Genomic DNA, 25,489 nt, shown 5'->3' with positions numbered 1-25,489 from the left:
AATGAGTTCTTCTAAGTTACTGAACTGTAGGAAAATAAACCTTAAAATCATTTTTAATGTTGACTACTGGGATATTCTGTTGATTAAAGAGAGTATCAGCTCAGCCCTAACATCCACCAATGTTTCAGTAGCAGTTATTTCTCATATGTTACAGGAGAAGTATTTCATTTTAAGGATTTGCTTTCCATAAAATTATCTATTTACGCTGATGCCAACTTTAATAAAGCCAGCAGATATTAAAGAGTAAAACTGTATTGTTATTACAGTGGTTGACAAGATTTATTTGGAAGCAATTTAACCTAGCAAACAGAGCTTACCTCACTCAGCAGAATATTGAATTGCTAGTCATGAGCAAAACTACTCCCCAAAGAACATTTTACTCAATTCTCAATAACAAGAATCTAATAAGCCACTGTCCTGGTTTTGCAAGCCACAAGAGAATACTGGCATACCCCATATCCCAATCACAATTTTTATCAGAAAATTTTTTATTCATAACCCACAGATAAAAAAAATCCTACAGAAAGTTAATTTCTTCCAAGCCTTATTAGAAATCTGTCCCTTTTCCCAAGTTATGACAGAAAATTTCAGTTGCCTTTCTCAATTCACCTGAGGTGCTTACTGTCCCCAGTGACCATGGGCAGCCTCGGCCAGGAGTTAGCCAGTTTATGCCACACACAAGACACCCCTCTTTTAGGGCTCTTATGCATAAACACTGTGTAGCTGAATCTCAGAGGTATCAAACATGCTGCCATACCTGCTGAACTGGTGTTACGAACACTGCTGTGCTCCCCCTTAACACAAGATGTTTCCACGGCATTTCTCCCGTACCCATCTCACTTGAAATCTGATGCTGTTATTTTTTGTAGGTACATCTCCTACCTTACAAAGACCATATGTTTATGTGCATCAGCTCCTCCAGGTATGCAAGAGGACAGCCTAAGCTTTCCCACCTGACAGATTACATACCAAAATTGACGAGTGGTGGAGAACTGAAGGAAAGGGAAGCTATGGGAGTACTCACTAGCAGCCAAGACAGGACAGTAAGCCTCCATCCTACCCCACCATTGATGCAGGGAGGAAGGCTGGACTTTCTGCTGCTATCTAGGGCAGGACCTGGACCAACTGGCCTCAGCAGCTCCGCTGACTTGATTCCTCTGACACCTGGGGATTTGCATTACCTACATCTGCTTACTTTAGCTTTGTGCAGTACAGCTCTACTCTAAGAGTTACACCTGAGCCATTTGTAGCTCAAGAGCTCTAGATTGATCACCACTACTCAGGGCAGCCATGCTGAGGAGCAACACTTACCATTTTAGTGCCTTGACCAAACCATATTATTACTAGATTATTACCGGTGCAACACAGTCTCTGAAACTTGGTCAAGAATCAGCAATAACCAAAAGGTGATTTGAGTGCTAAGTTTTTCCCCTGTTCTGAAAAGATTTGACTCAACTTCACAGGTGCACTCAGGAGAACGTATGTAACGGACAGTTTGGCTTTCCCATGAAAACCACTTACACAACTCAAACAATTAAAAATGACTGACCCTCATGAACATAAATATACATTAATATAAATAGAGAAGTGAGGAAGAAACAATCATCCTACTTGCTTCCAAAAAATCAGCCAAGTTTTCCCAGCCTGAACCAAGGTAACATGTAAGAGGACCATGACAAAAAGAACATGACAAAGACTCATTTAACATGATATATTAGTGAAAAATAAAGTGAAAAGCTTCTTACCGGCATATCGTTTTTGCTATCAGGACAATTTTCATCCTTTTCCGTTTGGATCTGCTCCTGACTTCCTGATTTTATAAGGTTTTCATCTGGTTCTGTATCTTTAAATTCAGCTTCTGAACCCTTCATTGCATCAGTTTCATCTTTTACAGTAAGAATATCAGACATCCTCATTAGAAAAGATTATTTTAAAATTCTACAAGAAATATGGAACCTTTAGGACAAAGAAAAATGGGGGATCACTGAGTATTTTTAAATTAAATAAATGCATATACTTAAACAGCTATCCAAAATAGAAATGATTTCACTACCATGAAGATTTGCACTCCTGTTATGGTATTTCTCATTTCTTTTATCAGAGGGAAGGAGTGATCATCATCTTTTCACCACTTTTATCAAGAGGCATATAACCACAGCTATCTATGTAAGAGAACTAAACAACTACACTGTGGGATAACACTTGCAGGTTTTCCCTCCTGTATTTAAAAATAAACGCTTGAACATTTCAACGCTCCAAATCAAATTAGATTCTAACAGAAACAAGGGAAGATTTTCTCATTTGAAAGGAAGAAGGAATTACAGGTAGATTTACTTTGAAAGGGTTGAGAGTAAACAGATAAATGACAGTGTACCAAGAGTGCAAATACACTAAGTTTCATTAAATCATTTTAAGTTTCCTGGCTGCCAATAACAAAGGGGCAAGCACTGAATGCAGGAACTCTCTTACATACGAAATGTAATGAAACTGGTCCTGATAAAATTAAGCACTCTCAGAAGCAATAAAGACAAAATAGCTTTGGCAATTATAATAATGACCATTATCAATAATTACTAATAACAATAATTTATAATAAATATAGAGAACTCTAATGATTAAAGCTAGTAACAGAACCATCTTAGTTTTCCCTAAAAAATACCAAATACAAATTATTCCTATGACTCAGTTGCAGTGTAAGATGTAAAATCAAGAATTCTCTATTTCTTTAAAGAAAGAATAAGTTCTGCATGCTTAAAGTCTTTTATAGGGAAATAATAAAAATAAGAGTATCGAAAAGTCTAAGCAAATATCTGATCTATTACCTGATGTGTTCTACAGTTTGGGGATTGTGGTCTACCACAACTATAAAATAAAATAATCCAAAGTTCCTTTTCACAGTTGTCAACCAAGATGTCAGTTGTAATGAACCATCTGGAATCTGGCAGGAGGAGTCCCATGTCCTTATCCCCAGTGTAGAGTCTTGAACAGAACTACGTTGTCTTGAATCAGCAAGAACATCCCTTTCAAATGCCTAAATAAACAAACAGATTTTAAAAATCAACAAAGAAAATACATGATAATTATGTTTAGGGGGAGGGGACCAACACAAAAACTAGAACTCATTTAAAGAAAAAATAAACAGAATAAATGTGCATTTCTCATATGACTTGCTTTAGCTAGCAGCAACAGCTATATTTTTCACCAGGCTTCCAAAAATATTTCTATATTACAGAGTTAACAAGTAGACATAATAAGCGTTTTGTTAGCATCCCTAGTGAAACTGTTTCTATAAACAAGCAGGTATCTTCCAGAAGAGTCTGAAAAGACAGTTTGTAATAAGAAACCCAGTAGGTGTGGAGGAGTAATAGCCATGAAAGCATAGAAAACCCTGTAAATATAAGCAATTCTCTTTTTGTCATACTTAATAATCTACAAGCAGAATACAAAATCCATATTTTAGGCAACCTGAGTTACAGAAGACATTTTTATTTTATTTAATAAAGGAACTGCCCTTGAATGAGGGTTTACAAATTTCTAGAAAACCAACACTGTTCCATCTCCCCTCTTTTACAGATTTGCTTTCCTGAGAAATAATTATCACCACTGCCCACATGGAAGCATGTGTTTGAAGCAGCAGGCAACAACAGAGACATCTAATATCAAACGAAACACAACCCCTGAAGGTAGCAGAAATACCCTAAAACAAAGAAAATAAATAACTACCTTTCAAGCCTGTGAAAGATATGCTGAAAAGGATCTCTATATTGCATTCCCCAGACGCTTTTCTCACAACTACACGGGTGCTTATTAAAAACAGCACAAATGCTAATAAAGATCAAGAATACCTTCTGTCACCCCAGCTGAACTACTTCATTTCCATGTCAGTAACAAGATCATTAGAATGACTTCAGGAAAATAAACAAGTGAAAAACATCCAAATTGTTTGAGGTGAAATAAGAAACCAATGAGCCACTTATTCCATGGCTATAATCGCAATTTTAATCGATTTAAGTAAAGAACCCACACTAAACTGTTCTCTTAGAACATGAGTTGCCTTACATGAAGGAAGAAGGGACCAAAAGACCTGCTCTGAAAGATGTTAAGTGTCTCCAACAAGCTACACTTGGTCACTAGAAAGCAATTAATAGCAAAATTACAAGGTCAGGCTGTGACAGTGCCCAGCCCTTCCTCAGTTTTACTGTTTGTCAATACAATAATTCTACAGTTTAATATAAAGCAACAGAAAGCTAGCTAAATATATCACTGACTTTACATTACAAGAGAAAAGCTGTGTCTTGTTTCCCCAAATACCTACAGAACCGAAGATGGGCAGTAGACTTTACAATGAAAGGAAAGCAAGCAAATACTTCACATTCTCCACATTCCCCCACGGCAACTCTCACCAGCCTTTATTCAAATTGCTTTGTATACACCCAGAGATACTGCAATGTCGTGCTGGAAAACAATAACTGGAAAAACAGCACAAGACATCACTTCAGAAGATACAGGCAAATAAAGAATACTGTATTCCTCCCACATGCACCTCGTTCTCCTCCCAAAAACACATGCAAGAAACCAAAACCCACCAGCCTGTAAAAAGAGATTTGAGTAGGAAGGATTTTAAATTATCATTTAAACGGTGTTCAGCTTTTAACACCTCCTCCTGAAGCGTTAAGAGATCTTAATTCATCATTCATTCATCACCCTCAGTATCTCAGTGTCAAGTACTCCAGTACTCCTCCCGGTACAACCCAGGAGACTGCGGCAGCGGCACAGTGGCCCACAGGCTTCCAGGTTGCCCTGCAGGTGAGATTAAAGCCCAGCAACAAATTCTGTTTTAGATCTGAAGAAACTGATAAGGGACAGGAGATGCTACGAACATTTTGGCTTAAAAAATTTCATTGAAAAGCAGCATGAAAAAAAAGTAAAACAATGGGCTGTGATTCAAGCCTGTAAGTTTTTTGACATCCTACTTACTGAATCATTAACAGGGGAGAAAGGATTACAGATGAAAGAACAAATTGGAAGTAACGAGGCACAGGAAGGCAACAAAGCAGGAACTTCATGTGCTGCAGACAGACCACAGACCATCCTTATGAACCTGCCCCCCCCCCCAACCCCCCCTTTCACCTCCCCATGTATCCGAACGCTCACTTCTTGTGTCCCACGCAGGGCAGGAAAAAGCAGCAAGAAGGCTGACCTCAGGAATCACTCTACTGTTTGGAGGGAAAACAGGTTCTAGCAAGCAAATATGCATTTTCTGATTTTCACATTATTGCTGCAGTCCACAAACACACTGTAGTCGCATTAACATTTTGGCACGGGAGGAGTATTCAACAAGTATGTTAGATTATTCTGTTTTCTCTTGGCTACTGAAGGATGAAGTATTTATATTAAATCCCAACACTGGCTATACACTGGATGGCAATAAGCTATCCAAAGTTATCCCTAAAATCCAAACGATTGAAAAGATCAGATTTAAACATTAGCAGTAGAACATTACCTGGTTATCCCTTAAAAATCCCTACCAAAACTGCTAGCAATATGTCTTATGAAAAAACCCTTCCAATTTTAGCATCTTTTATAGGTGGCAACAAAGGGCACCTACTTCACTAGATGGAAAGCACAGGAACAGATGTTGCAGGAATTCAGTTTAGACAGCACTTATGGGAGGAGTATAACACCTTATATTTATGTTCTTCAACCTCTGCGATTACTTGAAACTTACATTTGTTTGTGGAAATGTACACGCTTCCTTTTTCATCACATTGATAACACTATACCACTAATCACCCTAAATTCTTTTACTTCTTCTGAAAAGCAGAAACTACTTTGTCTAGACACTATTCTGAAAGTGCCCCTTTTCAGAGGGAAAATTATTATCAGCTGCGAGATGGATGCCAGCACTAGGTAGGCATATGCTTCGGACAGAAAAAAAAATAAAATTATCAATGTTGAGCTTTTACTGCTTTCTTTTGTACAATCCAGAGAACAAGTGATAAAAAAGACATCAAGCGAAGCCACTGATGAGTTTTATGACAGAACCATGATGTGGGAAACCACTGGATCCTTTGTTTCAGTTTCTGACTTGAAAAGCATCATTTGCAAACCACTAAATTGACTTGTAATGAGTGAGGATATTTCTGGGAACAGGATCTACTCAACTTAATCCAATTTCTGTAATAGGCATCAAGACTTCTATCTGCTCCTTGGTAGGCAATGGAAACGGAGATAGGAAGCTTTGCTCTGCCCATGACAGAAAAAAAAAATCGATTCTTTTTCTTTTGAAAAGATGATAAAGACAGAAGGTGATTTTCCGTTCCTTGTTGAAGCAATTGCTGATACCATCACAGTTGGAAAAATAAGAAAACAAAACACAGAACAGCTGTCTAAATAATTGTTATCAATCAAATGCAGGGCAGGAAATTGGATTTAGAAGGGTGTGGGGGGGGGGAGAAATTATATTCAACACGCAAAGAGGACACACCGTCAGCAGAAAGGGAAAACTAAAATTTCTTTCTTGAACACGTTCATCAGATATTTCAGCAGAATTCTTGCACAGGTCTAAAGGGTATCCCTTGCTGGGTACAATACCTCTCTCATTTTTGTTAGAAGTGTGCTTAACCTTTAACCTGACAGCCTAAATCACAGCCAGTGCTAAATTCCCAGTGAGGCTTGTTGCAAGTCATTCAGAAGTTTCCAAGCTGAACGCAGCCATTTACCTTGTCTCAGCATTCAACATTTGCTCTAGGTTCAGATAAAGCTGTACCTCTCTTCAGGAGCTGCTTTATATCCAAGCACTAAAGGCTGGAACTTGATTATCCATCTGTACTCGCCCTGAAACCACATATTCACATTTATGTAAATATAGAGAAAGCCACGCTTGCTGCAATGCGTACCTGTGCTAGCATATTAAAAAAAGTGAAAATGAATATTTAAATTTGAGACAGCAATCGAGCTGTCTATCCTAGCAGTAGAAGGCCAGCAACCCTGGGCAAGCCAGGTGAGATATAAGGTCAAGTAGGAATTGGGGGGAGGTAATAGCAAACGTTAAGACACAGAGATGGCAGTAAGCAAGGCTGGTACCTGCCCCAGCTTCCTGCACATATATGGAAGCCTGCATCATTCTGTTACCGGGCACTGTGCATTTTCCATATGCTAAATGTGAGAAGAGATACAAACAGAAAGTGATTCTCCCTGGTACCTCTACATTTCCTGTACGCTTATAAAACACTTCATACTTCCAAACACTCCATGTCTTTCAGAAAAGCAAACCTAGGAAGGATGAACATCGAATGTAATGCAAAAGTTGTCTAACCAGCATCAGGAATCCCCCACCGACAACTGCAAGAACTGTCTTCACCATGAAATTAAGTAAAGAGCCCGGGCACTGCGCTCAAAGCTTAGCTGGGATACAGCTGAGGACAAACTAAATCAGTCCAATAAAACATATAACCAATTGCACAGTTTTGATGCTGGTTTGCTTTTGCTGCATTTTATTTCTCAATTCTGCTAGCTTGGAGTCACAGAATCATTCCTCTGCTTAAAAGAAATACATGCACACAAGCCCAGAGGAATCACGGTAGTAGGTTATTTTCTATACTCTGCATGCTGTATTCCATGAAACCGAGAAGAATCAACTTTGGGTTTACTTGCCTCTATTCTCTGTGAAGCAGGATTATAAGGATTAATCCTCCCTAGAGAGGAAGTATCAGGAACGAAAAAAAAGCAGAAAAATGCCCTGTACTAAACAACAATTACCTTCACTACAAAAAGACAACACTAGCATTGCCCTTGTAAGAAGGTGTACTGTCTGCATGCCAATTTGTAGATTCCCCAGATTCCCCTCAAGATTTTTCCTTTGGGAGAGCTGAGCTTGCTAGAGGATCCATATTATTTCAAGATGTCTGTTCCAGAAGTAGCTACATGAAGAAAAATATAAGACAAAAACACTGGTGTCATAAGCTTCTTACCATAACTTACATGTGCACCATAACTTACACATGAGGTAACTCCCTCCAGCGTAAGTGACTGATGAGCACAGCAAAGTCTCAGGAAACAGTCTTGCTGTATCCTTAGCGGTTTGGTGCCACAAGCCTTTCTCAGATGGGGAAGTATGATCTTTTTTCCTCCCTTCTCTCTTCACTGAGGAAATTCAGGACCTTCCCCACAAAGAAAAAAGATCTCTGAAGACACCTATATAAAATTTTGCCTTGCCACACAAGAACCTTTCCAGCTATTTTTCATCTCAATTATTCTCAGCAACACTTAAGCACAATATAAACATATTTGTATTAGCAGCATAACCTCAGGGTTTCTATGATTAGAACAAACACCAACCTGCCCAACCAACCAAAAAACACAAAAAGTTACATGTGTTTCTTTGTTAGGATGAAAGAGGAAAATGTTTATGCCTTAAGCAGAAAGATATTGATCAAAATTAGCTCATTCTTACGCTAACAAAACCTATGGGTATAACTAAAAGAGAACTACTGCATCCAGCTACTGCTTAGTTCTTGAGGATCACCACCTCTATTCAGTTCTTAGACAAACTCAAAGTAGAAACAGTTACTTTTGGCAAGTAAGACTGGTTATTCAGGCAGGTAAATCAACAAAAATCACTGCTGCTAAAAAGCGAAGGTCTCACTTCTTCCTTCCCCCTATCCCTCTGCCCCATGCTACTGGAGTGCGGTCCCACCTCTACCGCTGCACCTGCTGAACTCTTCCCTGCTGTGAGTCACCACAAAGGGACTGAGAACCACGAAGGCCATTAGCTAAGGTAGGTTTTTGCTGGCTACCAAGTTCCCGTGGTGCACAGGAAGGCTTTTATGAGTGCTAGCCAGCATGAAGTTAGCAACAAGAGGAACGGAGAAAGAACTGTACCTCCCTCTTTTTGCAGAGGCGACTTAGGTGAGGTCTGCAACAGGGGTCAGGTAAGAACAGTGCCAATAGCAGCAGTGCAATTAAACTACAGCTATGTGAAGGTGCTGATTAATATTTTTGGGGAAAAAAAAATACAAACTATATATTACCTGATAGCCTGGTGATAAATTCGAAGACAAAAAGATAAGCAAAATGCTGGGCACCTGTATTTGGAAGAGATCAGTCCTGCTGGAAACCTGACTTAGGGCAGATTCCCTATTACGCTATGATATTGTGCAGAAATCATTAATAGCACTGCATTTAAATAACGACTTCGTCCATTTTTGAAGCACAAATCAAAAAAATCCCTGATTGCTTACCTTTATGTACCGAAAAATGCTGTACAGATGAATCCATGCTGCACTGACTTCACCACATTTAAATCAAAGCTGTATGCTTTTCCCAGTGCTGCTATCTACAGCAATGTTTAGGTTATACACTAATCAGTTGACAACTGAAAGCTATTTACTGCATTAGCATTAGAAGATACTTTTTATTTGTTTCAATTAGCAAGCTATTTAGTAATCAGATTTTCAAAGAAACAGTATGATGATGAATGCAAATACAAAAGCATACCATAGAGCTGCTCTGCCTCTTACAAAATTAATTAAGGGCTGGATACATTCCCCTGTCGGTGCAAATTATGCCCTACCACCTATTGAGCATGTAGACGTCACTAAGAAAAGCCAAAGCCAACTAGACAAAAATAGCACCAAATTCAGCACAGGATATTTGCAGCCTTACTTGAGCAACCTGTCTCCAAAGGAAATGCAGAAGACAGAAGGAAATCCCAGAGCTGCAAACCTGATAAAAGGTTCCTCTAGCCATGCTCTAGCTAATCTTGCTGCACCGGCTTTGTATAGCTGGTCTCTTATTTAAGCCACAACAGCAAGATTCGGCAGAAAATCTCTCTCAAGCATCTGTCTGCTTCACACCTACACACCCTGAGTACAGGTGAGCAGCACTTCATTATTTCGACACAATAATGCTGCACATCAGAAAAAAAATAAAGAGAAACCTGTCCTCACAGTCCTGGAGTTCATTACGCTAAAAGACCTCTCTTGCTTTCCTGACAAGTTTTGCATGCTACAATCTCCCAAACAATTTTAAAAATAATACAGTTATGAGGCCATCAGCTGGACACTACCGTTGTTCACAGAACTGCTGACAGCCAAAAAGAGGACACCTTTCACAGTAACAGGCAAGTGAGAAGCCAAGATGCATTATATGCAGCTGGCACCCTGCCTGTATCCACCCCCCCGCCCCTTATATATATATCTATATATAAATTCTGAGCAATAACCTAAGCCTTTTTAACCCTACCTTACCTACTCTTAGTCCCCTACTGAATGTAAAAGAAACCCTTATATGACAGTGACAAAGAATATTAAAACAACCCTTCCAGGAATACACCTGCATACATGAGAATAAGGAGTTTAAGAACCAGCAAGGCTAGAGTGATCTTCCTCCTAGGGCAGAAATTTTGAGTTACAGATGGTTTCCATGTATGCTGACTGAAAGCATTGGCACCACACAGCACTGCTGCAGTCACCTGGAGCACTGGGTCCTCACGAGGGTCAGCCGTTCCACTCCGCACACAGTGCTGCTGCTCTCTTATTAGTTCTATTCTTGGACGTCACTTTGGACTTTTAGGATATGAACGATCAGAGCAAAGTACAGCCAAGGAAGTAAACAACCGTGCCTGCTTCCTCCTGGTGAACGAAACAGTCCTCAGCATGCAGCCACTGCTGCAGCGTAAGGCGTCAGAGAGGTTCCCCTAAGGTGCTTCCAGCTAACAACTAAATCTTTCAGACTTCAGGTGGTTTTGTATGGTGCCAAAATATGCACTTCTAATATAAAAATTCAGACAACCATAATCATTTAGGAGAAGAAAAAGGCTGGCGTACTAGGCTACTGTCTAAAAAAAAATGCAATCCTTGTTTGCCTCGGGGAACTATACAACATCATGACCAACAGATGTCCTCCAACAGACCAGGAAAGTTCAGTCCACATGTTTCAACAGATGCAGGGTTGCTGATGAAATTAAAATTCTAACATTGAACAATTGTGTTGGATGAATACCAACTTGACTAGCTGATGTGTATTGTTATAAAACACAACTCTGTGGCTAGTCGACTCTCATTCGAGTAACTGAAATAATCCAAGTAGTTTATACATTATTTGAACTTGTAGTGATGTTAGGACCAGTTCTGTTCTCACCTTGCTTTTTTGGCTGAAGAGGAAGACAGAGGGAAAGAAAAGAATTTCTGAAACAGGCTTCAAGACAGATGAAAACTATTTTTGATATCACTGTTTCACAGGCAAGCACCTGCACTGGACACCTTATGTTGGCAGACAAAAGCCATTTAGCCCGAACATTATAGCATTACCCTTTCAAAAACCACACACTTAGAAACAGCAAAGCATTAGGCTAGTAGAAAGTAAGTATTGAACAGCCAAGCCTCTCCTCCCCATGATAGCATGCCTAAGACAGGAGGAAAAACTATTTAGAAATCCCTACGAAATAAAACATGGCTTATCTTTAGTTTCGCTACCGTAGTTCAGTTGGCTTGGGAGGTAAAAAAATGAATGCCCTTCTCACAAGACATTGCTGTACCAGCAAAAGCTCTGTACATGTAACTGTGCTGACGAAGATTTTGCTGGCTTAGGTTTCTCTGAACGATGTCAGCTAACTGGCAGCAGAAAGACTCCCCCTGGCTCTTAAGCTGTTTCTGCTCTGGGAGCTCTGCTGCAGATGTATGTATGCAGTTCTGCAGCCATATCCTCACACCAACTTCAAGCCACTTCACGTTTCAAACGAACTCCAACTGCCCACTTTCTATTCTTAGTTTGTTTAAACACGTAACATCAACTTCAAAATATTAAGAACGATGTTCTTCCTCAGAATGTTGAGAAAGGTATTTTAAGAAAGGGTCTCTAGGGGCCAAAGATACTAAAGATTATGAAATAGGTTTGGTAATAAAAAAAGCTATGAAACGAAAGTGTCAACAGGCATTTCCCCCCCTTTCCCCAAGATAAGAGTCACACACTTGGTGAATTACCACACCATTATGGTCTCACCTAGCAAAAGTACAATGAAGATATAAAAAAAAAAAAAAAAAAACAGAAAATCCACACCAAAGACAAAAAACATGACAACAAATGAGAAATGCCACAAGTGTTTCCATGGGCTGATATCGTTATGCTCACCTATGCGTTATTTCCATAGCTTCACTAAATATTACTTCACAGACACAAGACACACACATATATTATTTGGCAGCTTAAAAAAAAACAACAAAAGATTCGTTCATTATAAATATCAGTTAATACCAAATCAAAGTCTTAAAACCATCTACCTAATAAACATTGATCCTTTAGCAGTGTTCAGCCTATGACAAAGCCATAGCACTTCTGATGTCTGCTGTGTCAGTGAGGAAACTTCAAAAAATTGAAGTGACCATTGATCTCCATGAAATCAACTGCCACAAGTTTTAAATAACCACCCAAAACTATTTGGTATCTCAAGAAAAGGAGATTTAGTCCGCAATAAAGTTGTCAACATCCTGCAAAGGAAAACAGATTTCTTTGTAGCCTACTGTAAATAGTCTTGCTATCTTGATTTGAAGTCTATTCAGTTCAAAGGTTTTCATGAAAAAATCTGAATCTTACTTACAGTTACTCATTCCAATGGAAAAAACCAGTAGCACTGTTAAAAAGACATCTCCATTTTTGCAAACTAGGAAACTGTCTGGTTTTATCAGAACAATTCATAAAGGTTTTCCAATCCTAGCACCACTTGGATAACCAATAAATAAGAGTTAGCAAGAATGCCATTATTAAACCAGATGATATAAGAAAAAGGATTATTTTAAAGTTAAATGTTTACAGAAAAGAGATTTAGGCACCAATCATCTGTGTTAATTGATGAGGCCTTAAAACAGCTTTGTGGCAAAAAGGAAAACCAAATGCAAACTGCGTTTTGTCTGCAGACATTTTCTTCTCCTCCTTTCAGGTATTATTTAAGCACTACTTCTGAACTGACATACCTGCATCCTATAGGCACGTTACAACCTTACGCAGTCCCTGAAGGCATGCTTTCCATCCCTTCTCACAGGAGGCTGTCTGCATTTTTAGGGAGCTTACAGCACAGGCACTCAGCTGATGCCTGGGCAGGGCCATGCTGAAGCAGTCGAGGCACTGGCTGAAGCCGCTCAGACAATAGGAAAGCAAGAGCGGGGTGCCGTGCTGCCAGTGGCACCTACACGTCACCATGCACCACCACCAGCATGCACGGAGCCTACAGCGAGCTCCTCGCTAGCAATTCACAAGCAACTGATAAAGCATCAGAAGCTGTGACTGTGCTATAAGATGGCTGTATGGATTGTAATCACTTGTGCCATTACCATTCTCTAACACAGCAAGACTGCTCCCAGAATAAAAATTTGTTCTATGCTAAAATAAATTCTGATATTTGAGACAAAAGTAGCATAAAACCATTTTGAAAGATATTATCTTCCTTTCTAAATATTTTTAGATCTTCGGTTTGACACTGTGAACACAACTACAACAAAATATCAGTAAGTTAGTTCCCAGTGCTAGCAGCTAAATCCAGTTTTTTTCTCAGCAGTACAAATGCCATGATATTTTCTGAACTGGCACACAGCTGCTATCAGAACACAAGTAAAGAAGAAAAATGCTGTCAAACAGAAGGGTAGAAAAAAGACAGACAGCTATTATGATATGCTAATTATCCTACTTCCAAAGTCAGTACCAGGCTTCTCTCGTCTTCTTGTGAGAAGCTGCTATCACCACCCCGTCCGTACCGTAGCACCACCACACAGCTCAGCAGTACTTCTGCAGAACGACAACCCCCGGCTGCACCGCTGGCTCTCCAGCTACCGCATGCCAAGTCAGGCTGGAAGGCAAACGCAGCAGTGTTTCTCACGCGGGGCTCCACGGAGGGGAGGCAAAAGACAGACAAAAAGATCTTTCGGTACCGAGGCTGCTACTGCCTGTGACAGGTCTAAACCATCCTTGGTGTTCTCTTCTGCCACCTCTGTGCTCCACCTTTAAAGCCCCCGTTCCCCCACTGCTGCAAAGTGGGGGTGGCGCTCACTCCATGCAGCACTGCTGTCATCTCTCACCAGCTGAGTCTAGTGGTTTTTTGTTGTTATTTTTTTTGATTAGTAAGATCAGCAACATGCTACAGCTAACACTGAAGAGGAAACAAAGAAGCACCAATGGCAAACTGAGGAGAACTGGGCAATAATCCACCGTGTTCTATTCCACGCTGTGTCTCAGAAAATTTTCCTTGATTTCCCTGAAACTTCCACACCCTCAGACTGTAGTATCGAGAGCACATCAGATACTTACTTCTTTTTGGCTTTTATTAGCTTTTCTAACTCCTATCCTGGAGGCTGCCATCCTACAGGAGAGGATGGACTGGTCTGTAATATTTTTCATAAGTAAAGCAAAAAAATTCCACCCCCCCCCCCCCCCCCCCCCCCCAGTTTCATTGGGCTGATCTGATAGATTAAAAATTGGAATAGCGGTCATGTTCTCACGCTTGCCTGTAACTAGAAGCTCACCCTTCAGCAGGAGCGTATATAAGAAGAAGAAAAAAAAAGCCTTCAGTGAATTCCACAAGGCACTTCACATAATCCCCACCTTCTAGCTGTCCAGCTTCTATTAGATAACACAGATAACAGAGATAATCTTCTCTCTTTCCAGAAGTTCACTGTTTCTCATTATTTCCAGCAGAGGAGATTCTGTAATAGCTTTCTCTCCTGAAAATGTTAGGCCATGTATCTGATGGCTTAGAATGTCCTACTTTTCCAATTTCTAAGATCAAAGCAGGCTGGTAGTTGCTATTATACCCTGTCTACACTAGCACCATGGGATGGCTCCTCTTAAGACTTCAGATGTGTATCAGCACTATGAAATAAGCTTCATATTAACAGCTTCCCTTTCTGTAACTGCTCTATAAATTGCAGTCTTGCTGATAACAGCAGATAATTAGAAATAGATTCTTAAAAACAGTCAAACAATCAACTGGAAGATGTGATGTATACCGATGGCCGATTGTTCTATTTACTACCATCATCAGAAATACTTCCAAATAATAAAAAAAACCTTACAGAGGTATGACAAAGTTAACTGAAACATTTATACTAGGAATCAATACAATATAATGGCCTGTATCTTTAAAGCTGCAGAATTTTAAATAAAAACAAAAGTGTCAATATGAAGGCATCAGTACAATCTGGCTACTAGTACAGTATTCCACAAGACTGTCTGCAGTTAGTTTCCATCAGCTCCAATCTACTAAAAGGTGTCCCTTTTACATATTGTTACAAATACAAGCTAATAAGAAAGGCAATAAAAAAACCAGAACATTTCGTTTATTTAAATTTCAAAATGGGCGTAGGTAAACATTCAACACCTACATTAAGTATGTGCAAAATGTTAGCTTAATATCTAGGATTTTTTCTGCCCCATTGCTGTAGCGAGAGTGGATTTGAACCCCTTCTACTGAAGTTTGTACCATCTCTTCCAACTCCACTCTCCTTTCCTTCCCATCCGGTTGTTCTCTTTCAGTTGCTGCTCTTCCATATAGACTGGTGCAGGAACGTGTTGTTTTAGTGGTGGATTTCATTAAAGTGGGAGATGGGAAAACACTGCTGAAGTGAGGGGAAAAAAAGAAAGAAAAGAGGTACTCTACAGTGGAAGATCCCAAAATGCAGATTTAGTTATTACAATTGCTAACAGAAAAAAAAATTAATCCCTTCACAGGGTTTCCTTACAAACACTGTATTGAAATCAAAAGAAAACCACCAATGCCTGCAACAATCAAAGTTTTCATTAAGAGACATGAAATAAATTTCAGCTTAATATTAAAATACTCTTCAGGACATCTGTGCTTAATATTAAAAAGGAAAACGGGATTTAGAGAGGGAACAATAGCTACCCAAAGTATTCCTGCCTAGGAAACGTACTGCATAAATGCTCACTTGATGACGTGTCTACAGCTCTCTGAATGTCTTTCTACAGAAATTATGCCAGATACAACTACATGTAAAAGAACACAGAAAGAACTCATTAAAGCATATGAAGTGGGAAAATAAGGTGTTATTTTTATGATATACAGTTCAAATTAATGTTTCTCTTAAACAAGAAACAACACAGGAGCAAGAAGTTTCTACTTATCCTAAGCTTATATCCTAGAAACACAGGTTGGAGCACTTTGGGGTAGTTTACCGGAACATTAGCAACCCTAACACAGTTGAAGATCAGCTAAGAACATGTGCAAATTGTATGTTATCAAATACACAATTACATTTGCAGAAAACTATCTTACAGAATAGGCATTATAAGCTCAGAAACCAATATGCAGAGTTCAATTAAATTTAAATTTCAAAGCAATAACACACAAACACAAAGGACAGATAGTCAAGAGATAAATGAAAAACTGTCTAGAAAACAATCAAATGCTTACTAAAGAAGGAAAGATTCTCCAGGCTTGCTCAAGAAGAGCAAAGATATGCCACAGAGGGACAGCCCCTTCAAAACCATTCTCCTGACAAAAGAATACTCCCTGTGATGGTTGCATTGAAACCCTAAAGACAAGCGATAGGGGAAATTAGTATTTATTTATGCTTTTTAAACACAAGAAATTACACAATGCAGTAAGTGGCCAAAGTGCACCACAAAGTGTCCCCAGACTGGTATCTGACCCACATACTATGATCTCCAGGCCTTTACATCTTCAGGACCAAAAAGGAGGGATGCAAACTTCTGGGGGAGGAGGCATGCAGTTAACACACTGAAACGTTATCTAAAGACAACCTTTGCTTTTAGCAAGGATGAATGAAGAAGAAAATGAGTTCTTTGAAGATGCAGAGTGGGATACATAGCAACCTCCCGGACCAAAAGACTAGTTAAGGGAAAGCTTGATAAAGGAAAAATCCTTTTTTTTTTTTTTTTAAAAAAAAAAATATTAAAATGGACTACTTTAAGTAGACCACTTATCCCAAATCCAAAATGAAGTTTACCTATAAACCCAAAGAAAATAGCCCACCTTGTCTCAGGTGCATGAGGGAGAGAGACACTTCAGTATGTAACATTTGGCCTAGCCACATGAACAGAACAAAGGTTCCAAAGGACGCCATCTTTTCATCACACCAAGTTTCATCCACTTCACTGATCTTGAATTTGTCTCTTCTGAACTTCCAATAAATCTCTAGACATTTGATTGAACAGAAATATCCCAATCTCCACTGTTAGAGAGCTTACATTACTCCAGACTGGTCATGAATGCCTAATTTGTCTTTGCACCCCACAACCTCACTACAAACCCCTGCCCCTCCAAGGAAGCACAAATTGTCGAGTGCTGCAGTTTCATCGCTTTGCGCCAGAAACACAATTTAGAATTAAATGAACTTACAATAAACATCTTTCTCTGCAGTTTTTATTTCGTTCCAAGAAGTGAAATGTATCCTCTTTGTTACTAGCAGAAATGAAAATTTTACTGCTGTTTAAGATCTAGTCACCAATTAACTCTGGTAATGACAAAGTGATGCACAGATCTAAATACAGCAGGCCTTAAGCCACAGCCCTAAATTTAAACAACCCCAAAACACTGACTACGCACATCTACTCTTAAATGTAATCATATTTCAAATTCCTTCTGGACAATAGATTCAAGATAAGCGTTGTCTGTCTGGTGGGCCCACCTGTAGGGCTGATTGTTGATAAAGATTGTCTTATTGTTAACTAAAAAGCCTAGAGTACTGGATACAGTTAAAAACAAGCTAAAAAATACTTCTAGCATTTGCAGAATTCAAGACTAACGATCTCTTTACAAGCACTTAAAACAACCTACTGGATAAATATCAAATATGTTTCTGGGTGTAAGTAAACGTTTGGTGTTGTTTACAGGGAGTATTTAATTATTTACAGTTTCTATAAAAGTAACAGTCACATGACCAGACTTTTTTTGGGGGGGGAAACACCACAATTCTGTCAAATGGTGAGGAAGAATTAACAGAACGCAAATTCCAGTAGAGGTTGTTCCTGAAGTTACTGAGGCTGTCATCCATTGCATTAATTCTGATCCTGAAGTTTGTGCTTAGAGAAGAAAAAAAGCACCCAAAAAATACTTTTTTTTATTATTATTATTCTCTAAAAGGCACACTGGAACATATTTAAAAGGCCATCATTTTCTCTTTCTGAGACCTGGATAGTTGTGCTGTACAAAAAGGGGAAAAGAAAGACCTACCCGTTGAAGCTCTAGCCTGTTTCCATAACCTGGAAGAAAAACACCCATATAACATTCAACCACAGACTGACTTTTGAGATCTAGAGAAAAAATTGCTGCTTAATAAATTAAATCAAGTATAATTTCTGCAGTTTAAGCAAACAACTGAAAAATGCCTCATGCTAAACAAAGGAGAGAATACATCACAAAATCGGTTACACTAAAGATCAGTTACTTAGTTCTGTCAGATACAGGTTTTATCGCTGTAATCTGTCCTTCCACCCCCAGCTGTTCCTATTACTGAACATTCTCATCCTCTTATTACTAAAAAAGGCTATAGCCCTTTCAAGACCTTCACATTTTCTCCACAAACCATCTAACCTATTGCACTGGTGATAAAAAAAAGTTAAAAAAAATCATTTGCAAATTTAGACTGAAGATGGTAAATTGGTGCAAGCCTAATGAACATGCTATGTCTAGTTGTGCATTCATATCTTGATATAAACTACAGTTAAGGAGAAATTTAAAGTTCAGGCTTGTTTAAATATTGTGCTTCTAGATGTTTTCATCCAAATGGTCAGGCGTTAGCTGAGCAAAAAGTTAAGCTACTTCTCACTTGCTGTTTGGGGTTTAAGGTCATTCTAAGTGCCAAAAGCAAAACCAATACGCTGTAATAGCCTCTCAGGCACATGATGTTCACGTTATTTTTTGTAATGAAAAAAACAACAGTCTGTAACAAAAAGTAACATCTCTGATAATTTTTGCCTGAGCTTCCCCATAAGCGACTGGGTAAGTGAACTGACAGAGTGGGTCAGACATAGGAAGGTTCCAGATGATAATGTAGGTTTAAAAACTTTTTACGTATTAACCCTCAGAAAAAAAAAAAAAAAAACCACAACACTAGTGTTGTCACTCTGGATATAGTTTTCCATTTTACTCCCACCATTTTTTTTCAAAACAAAACCTGGTATCCATAAGGTACGTGAGGCCACGCTGTTCAAAAACAAGGAGCAATTCACATCAGGCTAGGTGGTGGTGGGGAAATACTGAGGGAAGGGTGAGTGTGGGGGAGAGAAACCAACATTTTTTGGTAAAAACATTATAAAGCTACCAATAAAACTAAGTTTTTGTCTATTCCAGCAAAAAGATACACTGACCAGCAGGTTTGTGAAGGCAAAAAAAGTGAGAATAGGGACCTGTAGGAAGCTGTTTTCTCCTAAACCACTGTTATCTTCTACAAAGGGACAGTTGAAATAGAAGTTCCCAAATAACAACATTCACTCCCAAGACAACAAAAACCCAAGCAATATACTTTCTCTCATATTTGTAAAAGCCCCTGTTTGGGAAGCTGACTTCAAATTGCTGGGTTATCACCCCAAAGAATCCCAAACAACTATGAGCAGGAGCCGGCCTTCAACTGCCAGGTGCCTAACGCTAGGAAAGCCTGGAAAGGGGGAGGCTTCAACTGAGATCAGGAAGAGCAACTTCTCTCATCAGTCCCAAGCTTCAAGTATTTCAGAGGTAAAAAGCTAAGGAATGTATTAGCTTAAACCAAGGGAGACCTGATTTATCCAGACAAATAAGTAATTTTCTAAAGTGCGGTTTGACTACAGTTTGCCAATTCAGTAGAGCCCTCTTTATTATTCATACCTGAAGATCAACAGGTCAGGAAAACCAAGAGCGACCGGCACCCTTCGGGGCAGGTTCGTGCTCCCTCCACACCGACAGAAAGGAACGAGCAGCTGTAGGGCTGAACCAAGTGACAACACAACTGGGAATGAGGATCTGAACCACATATAGAAGGGGGCCTGGGGAAAAGACTGCGGGGGCTTTTCTCTTTAGTGACAGGGGAGAGCGTTTGAGAAGCTGGATATTTTTAATACTGTTTTTCAATTTCTTTTTCTCCCTTCCAAAAAGAAAAAGGTCCAGAATATCAGCTCCAGCCCTTCATTTTGTTCCAGAAGTAAATGGTGTTGGTACATCTTGTGAGAGAAACATGTTCAACTTGTAACAGCAAGAGCTCAAGTTGAGAGAGGCTTCTGTTAGCTGCAGCATTAACACTTCCTTGGACTTTGTTAACATCCTCCCCCCTCCGCAAATCTGTCTAATGTTAACTTCGTGAGCAAAAGGAAAGGCCTTTTTAAATCCCAAAGCACTCAAAGCTAAAGCAGCTCTGACTTCTCATGTAAAAGGCAACAGGGAGAGTGGAAACGGAGGGAATAGCCCTGAGAAGAACGACCAGAGTCAACAGGGGATTTTCACTTTCTCGCACATCCCTATAGTAAAGCATCTCTACTCAAACGACATAATGGAAGGACATTACCAGCCACTAAAGGGACTTTTAAGGTAAATCAGCATATTTAATATCTATGAATATTTAAAAAAAGGAGAACAATCTTCAATTAATGCCACCTAGGAGGAGATCATTATTTTTTAAACAACGAGGGCTGGAACCTAGAGTATCCACTTGAGATGCATTCTGCAATATTACAGAGCAGAGAGCGGGCTGGGCTAGATAAACAAAAGCTTTTTCAGAGATGCAATCCTAATTTTCAGAATGTTGCTAAGGCAACAGCAGACTGTAACGAGAAATCCCGAATAATGAGCAGGTTGCAATATAGGAAGATCTTAGGCTCCCGACTGAATTATTCATACGTGCTCCTGAATAGTGAGATTTATAAAAGCAATAGCCTTATTCCATCACTACAAATGGAAATACTATATATCCTGTCTATAATATTTATTCGAGTTCCAAACACGCATCTCTTTATCGCTGAACATGATATGTAAGGCAAGATCACTAGGCTGAACAAAAGAGGCTCGTGGCTCCCGCATAAAGAGACACTAGCAGTAATTTCGCATAAAATCCTGAGCTATCTGATGAACGATCTAGAAGAAGAGTTTCCTAAGCCCGAGATAAACCCAATGTTCAGTCTCAGATTATCCTTGTACTGATTCAACATTAATTCCAGAAGGACAGGACAAACTAAGCAATTAGGATCTAAGGCCCACATTTGAGAAGAACTGGCTGTACTTTATCCATCGTGCACACACACACACAGCATTTCGTTTGTGGAAAAATCCCTGCTGTGGCGGGGGAAGCTTTATGCAGATCCTGGAGATAGTCTGCTGTTGATCTCCAAAAGCGATGGCAGCAAGACTCCGCAAGATTTTGTTGCTTTAAAACCTTTATTCAACTCTGGTAACAACGTGCTACCAGAGCTTCAGCACAAATTTACTTTCCTTCCTTTGGTTTGCCAGCAAAGTCTCTGATTAACTGGCTAGCAATGAGCTGAGCACCTGCCCATGGCCAGCCACAACCATTCTTTTGCTCAATATACCCAAAGGTAAATATTTTTAATTTTTTATAGAACTGAGCTGATGCTCCCTGCGAGTTGACCATAAGGAGACAGGCAAATAAAAATCTGCTCTACCTACCTTTGGGGGCTTTTTGTCACAGATCTCAGATGTCCATTTTAAACACTAATAAAATAAAAATTGTGGTTATTTTAAGCAATATTCCCAAATTCTGGAGATTAACATGGTTTATGCATTGAGATATAAATTCATATGCTATAAAATGAATGTACTTTAATGTTTGTAACTACAAACTACAAAGCTGTTTTACAAAGCTGACAATCAAAACACGTTGCAAAAACACAGTACAAGGTAGATAAAATTATTTGATATCATTTTGATGAATTGAGAACTCCATTCTTCATGAAGCATCCCTATTACTAAATGCAATCATTTCAGTTCAGCAGATTTTCAATTAATGTGCATTAATTGCAGGTCAAGCCCTAGAACTGACTCCCCCTAAAATTGCCATATCACGTTTGTCAGCCCCATAGACCTGAGTACTCCGTAGACAGCTACAAATAGTTTTTAAACAGAAGTTCATTCAGTGAAATCTCCCAACAAGGAGTATACATCTGGTCAAGTCTCATCAACAAAGCTTCCATGCCAGCAAAGCTTCTTGAACTGAACTATAGCTAAAACCATCCTTCTTCTGCAGAATCCACAACTCAAGAAGTAGTGGAGATATTTAACATTCAGTGGAGACAGTTTAACTCACAGAAAGTTAAATTATCTGATTCTTATAGTTAGTCCTCCTGAATTGTTTGTAAGCGAGCTACTGGTCTCTGCAGAAGCTTCAGTCTAAATGGGTTTACGATCCAGCGTCCAGCAGCGCCCTGCATTGCAGTTTAATCTTGGGAATTCCTTTGTTCAACTTTCTCGTCAGAGGGAGAACAGAAGACAACTGCCTCACCAATACGATGGCCTGATCCAACAGCTGCTTAAGCATGATTTTCTATTGCTAAACTGAAAATCCTGGTGACACAGAAAAGTAGAGTAAAATCAGCATCCTGCTGCTTCTTAATGAACACTTTTGAAAGCATATCATCAGGAGAGCAGCCTAATTGCTCAGGCCCAAGCACAGGGAGATGGGGAGCCAACTCCTCCTTTCCCCGACTGAGAACAAACACAGAACATCGCTTTCCGCCATCTTGTTACTCCTACCTTTGAAAGGGATCTCATTTCGTTAATAAGTAGAGGGCTCATTCAAGAAAGGGTTGCTAACTTTTGTACTAAGTATTTTTTTTTTTTGGTGATGGCATATCCTCCTCTTTCAGGGTGTAATCAGTGAAACAAAAAGCTACATGTTAAAGAAATTTACTGGGGTCAAACACCGCATAAGCATCACTTTCTTTAGAAGGAATGGAATAAGAGCAGACACAATGAGGGTTTCAAAAGAAAATTCCAACATGCTATAAAAGCGTGAATATAGGACAAAGGCTGCCACCAATAAATCTACACTCAGAAGCATCTCAAATTCTTACTGTTTAATGTTTAGACGAGAAACTAATACAGTGCATAAGAATTTAGTGAATTTATTTGAAAAATGTCTGGAAAACTAGTTTAGAGACAAGTAAAAATGCATGAGCAAGACAAAAAAAATCACCTTTATTTTCTTCAAAAATACCACAAAGATCAGATGACCAAGTAAACGTGACAGAAAAAAACACTCACCTCAGCACCCAAATACCAAACACCCCTTCCCCTAGCTAAACACCTGCATACACACAGTAACTGGGGGCAGAAAGGTTGTCAAAGCTTAAAATGACAGGAAAGAAAAATTTGCTGGAAAGGCAATTTTCACATTTTTAGGGTGTTTATACATTCCCTAACACTGAGGAAAGGGGAGCAGACCAGAAGGTTACTGCTACAGACACCCTCTGTGACACCAAAGGTGAGATGAGGAAAGGAGGGGCTTTAAACAGACAGCAACTTCACCACTGCTTCATTGATGAATACATCAATCTTAGCCATCTCTACAGAATATTCAAGCAAAGAAGTATTATTACGAATTAATAGAGAAGCTATCAGGAACTATTAGAAGCCCTCATTTCTCTGACCAAAAGGCTTCACCTTTACAGGCAGTTCAGGGCAGGGACTTGGTTACAGCCTCAGGCTGCAACAATCCAGGGATTGAGGATAATCAGCCTGGCCTTGAGGCATCGTTTCTTTATATAGATATACCAGTTAAAATAATATATATGAAAAATCTTGACTAATTTTATGTGCTTTTTTTTTAAGGTACATATGTAGCTTACTTGACTATTCTTCTTTAAGATACCTATGCAACTATCCTCATTACAGATTCCCCAGGGCAAAGGGAGAAGGAGCTGAGAAGGCGGGGAGCCCTTTAAAAGGAAGAACTGCAAATTTAGCTGCATGAATAAATGCAGGGGAAGAGAAAAATTTAACAGAAAAAAACAAATAAACAACAGACTGACCAACAAAAAGCAACTCTTCAAAGTCAGAAACATGAGTTACCGGCCTGAGTCAGAACTTGCTTACAAAAGGTTCATTATCCATATAAATAGAAGAACAAGAGCAGAACAGGAGAAAACCACTACAGCACATCTGAAATTGAAGTTGAAAGACTACATTCAAAGTAAAAATAAGATTCACAATGTAAGTGCTGAAGACAGCATACCCAATGACTACAGAAAATTAGAACCGTCTCTCTTCTGAGATCAGAAGTCCCAAAGCAGATTTTTTGCAGCAGTACAAAATACATGACAGTATCATTTGATGTTCAAATGACAAGCAGAGAACTAAACATAAGGAAAAAAATAACTGTATACTTGGCTTTTCGATGAATTTTAAAGGGAAGTATGAATCAAAGGCAGCAAGATCAGTGGAAACGGCGTTTAGAGAAGAACATGTGCAACAGATTGTGCCAAACAGCTCAAATTAATAAGGGAATATTTCTTAGGAAAAATAAGGTAGGCGTAATCCATTTGAATTATATGCAGTATAGAGAAAATAGGTAGATATTTAGATAAATACAGGGAACAGATAAAGCAGAGACAATGCACATTAATACAAATAATTTTAGGTAATCAGAAGGCTCACTAACAAAAGGTATTATACCAAGCAGTAGACTAAAAGAGGGGGAAAACTGGCAAGGGGGTTAGCAGTGGGGTTTCATGAGACTGAGACCAGCTTTGTTTCATTTCAGGCCTAATGCATGAGCTGAAATGCCAACATCTCTGGATCACAAACATGGGAAATGCCACCAGCAGAGACAAAAACATGATCTTGAAGACACTAATAGCAGTATGGACTTACTGCATCCTTTAATGAGAGAAGTTCTCAAACCAAGAAGTCATCTGCTAGAAAAAGATGGAAGATAAACAGCTAACCAGTCGTTAAATGAGTAGTGATTCTGTGAGTACAGAAACAGCTACAAAAGGCAACGTAGCCATGAAAAAGGGCAGTGCCCTAACATGCACCATTCGAGGTATACTCAGACAAGCCAGAGGAGCAGAAATGTCATCCTAAGCAAGCCCTGGTGAGACCTTACACAGAAAGATGTTATTTGCACTGGTAAAAAGTGATTTTTAGAATGCAGTGTTGTTTTTCATATCAAAGAAGAGACTGAAAAAGATCGTTTAGTTTGTCAAAACCCAGATTGAACAGCAATTAGTCTATGAGGTGGCACGTGTGGCTGCAGAAGACAACAGGTTGGCAGAAGAGCTGCGTAAGCTAAAGGAAAACGTCACCAAACAACCACGTGCCTACGAATGTGCCACAGCCATCCACACTGGAGGCCAGAAGACATTACGAAGTAAGATTTTATACTTGTTTTCCATCAGGAATGCAGACAGCTAGCAATCCAGTTAATGCTAAAGTTTGAGACAGTTGTGAATGGATTATTTTCTGCAACAACATGGAGCAGGCACAGTGACCCCCAGAGTCACCCCTTTCAATTTTCAGACACACTCACACAGCGCAGAG

General features: G+C 39.3%; 1 protein-coding gene across 14 annotated transcripts in view; it reads right to left on the bottom strand.

The window, feature by feature from the left end:
- Nucleotides 1–25,489, bottom strand: part of R3HDM1 (R3H domain containing 1) — an 80,246-nt gene that overhangs the window by 48,104 nt on the left and 6,653 nt on the right. For all 14 annotated transcript variants that reach the window (XM_048062757.2, XM_048062758.2, XM_048062753.2 and 11 more), the window contains exons 2-3: nt 2,823–3,031; nt 1,746–1,956 (exon numbers count right to left, since the gene is read on the bottom strand). In XM_048062757.2, coding sequence (XP_047918714.2) covers nt 1,746–1,916 — 171 coding nt within the window. In that variant the 5' untranslated portion in view covers nt 1,917–1,956; nt 2,823–3,031. The remainder of the gene's footprint in view (nt 1–1,745; nt 1,957–2,822; nt 3,032–25,489) is intronic.

The sequence above is a fragment of the Anser cygnoides genome, chromosome 6 (genome assembly GCF_040182565.1).
Source record: "Anser cygnoides isolate HZ-2024a breed goose chromosome 6, Taihu_goose_T2T_genome, whole genome shotgun sequence".
NCBI classification, from domain to species: domain Eukaryota; kingdom Metazoa; phylum Chordata; class Aves; order Anseriformes; family Anatidae; genus Anser; species Anser cygnoides.
This window is presented reverse-complemented; position numbering and strand designations above follow the sequence as displayed.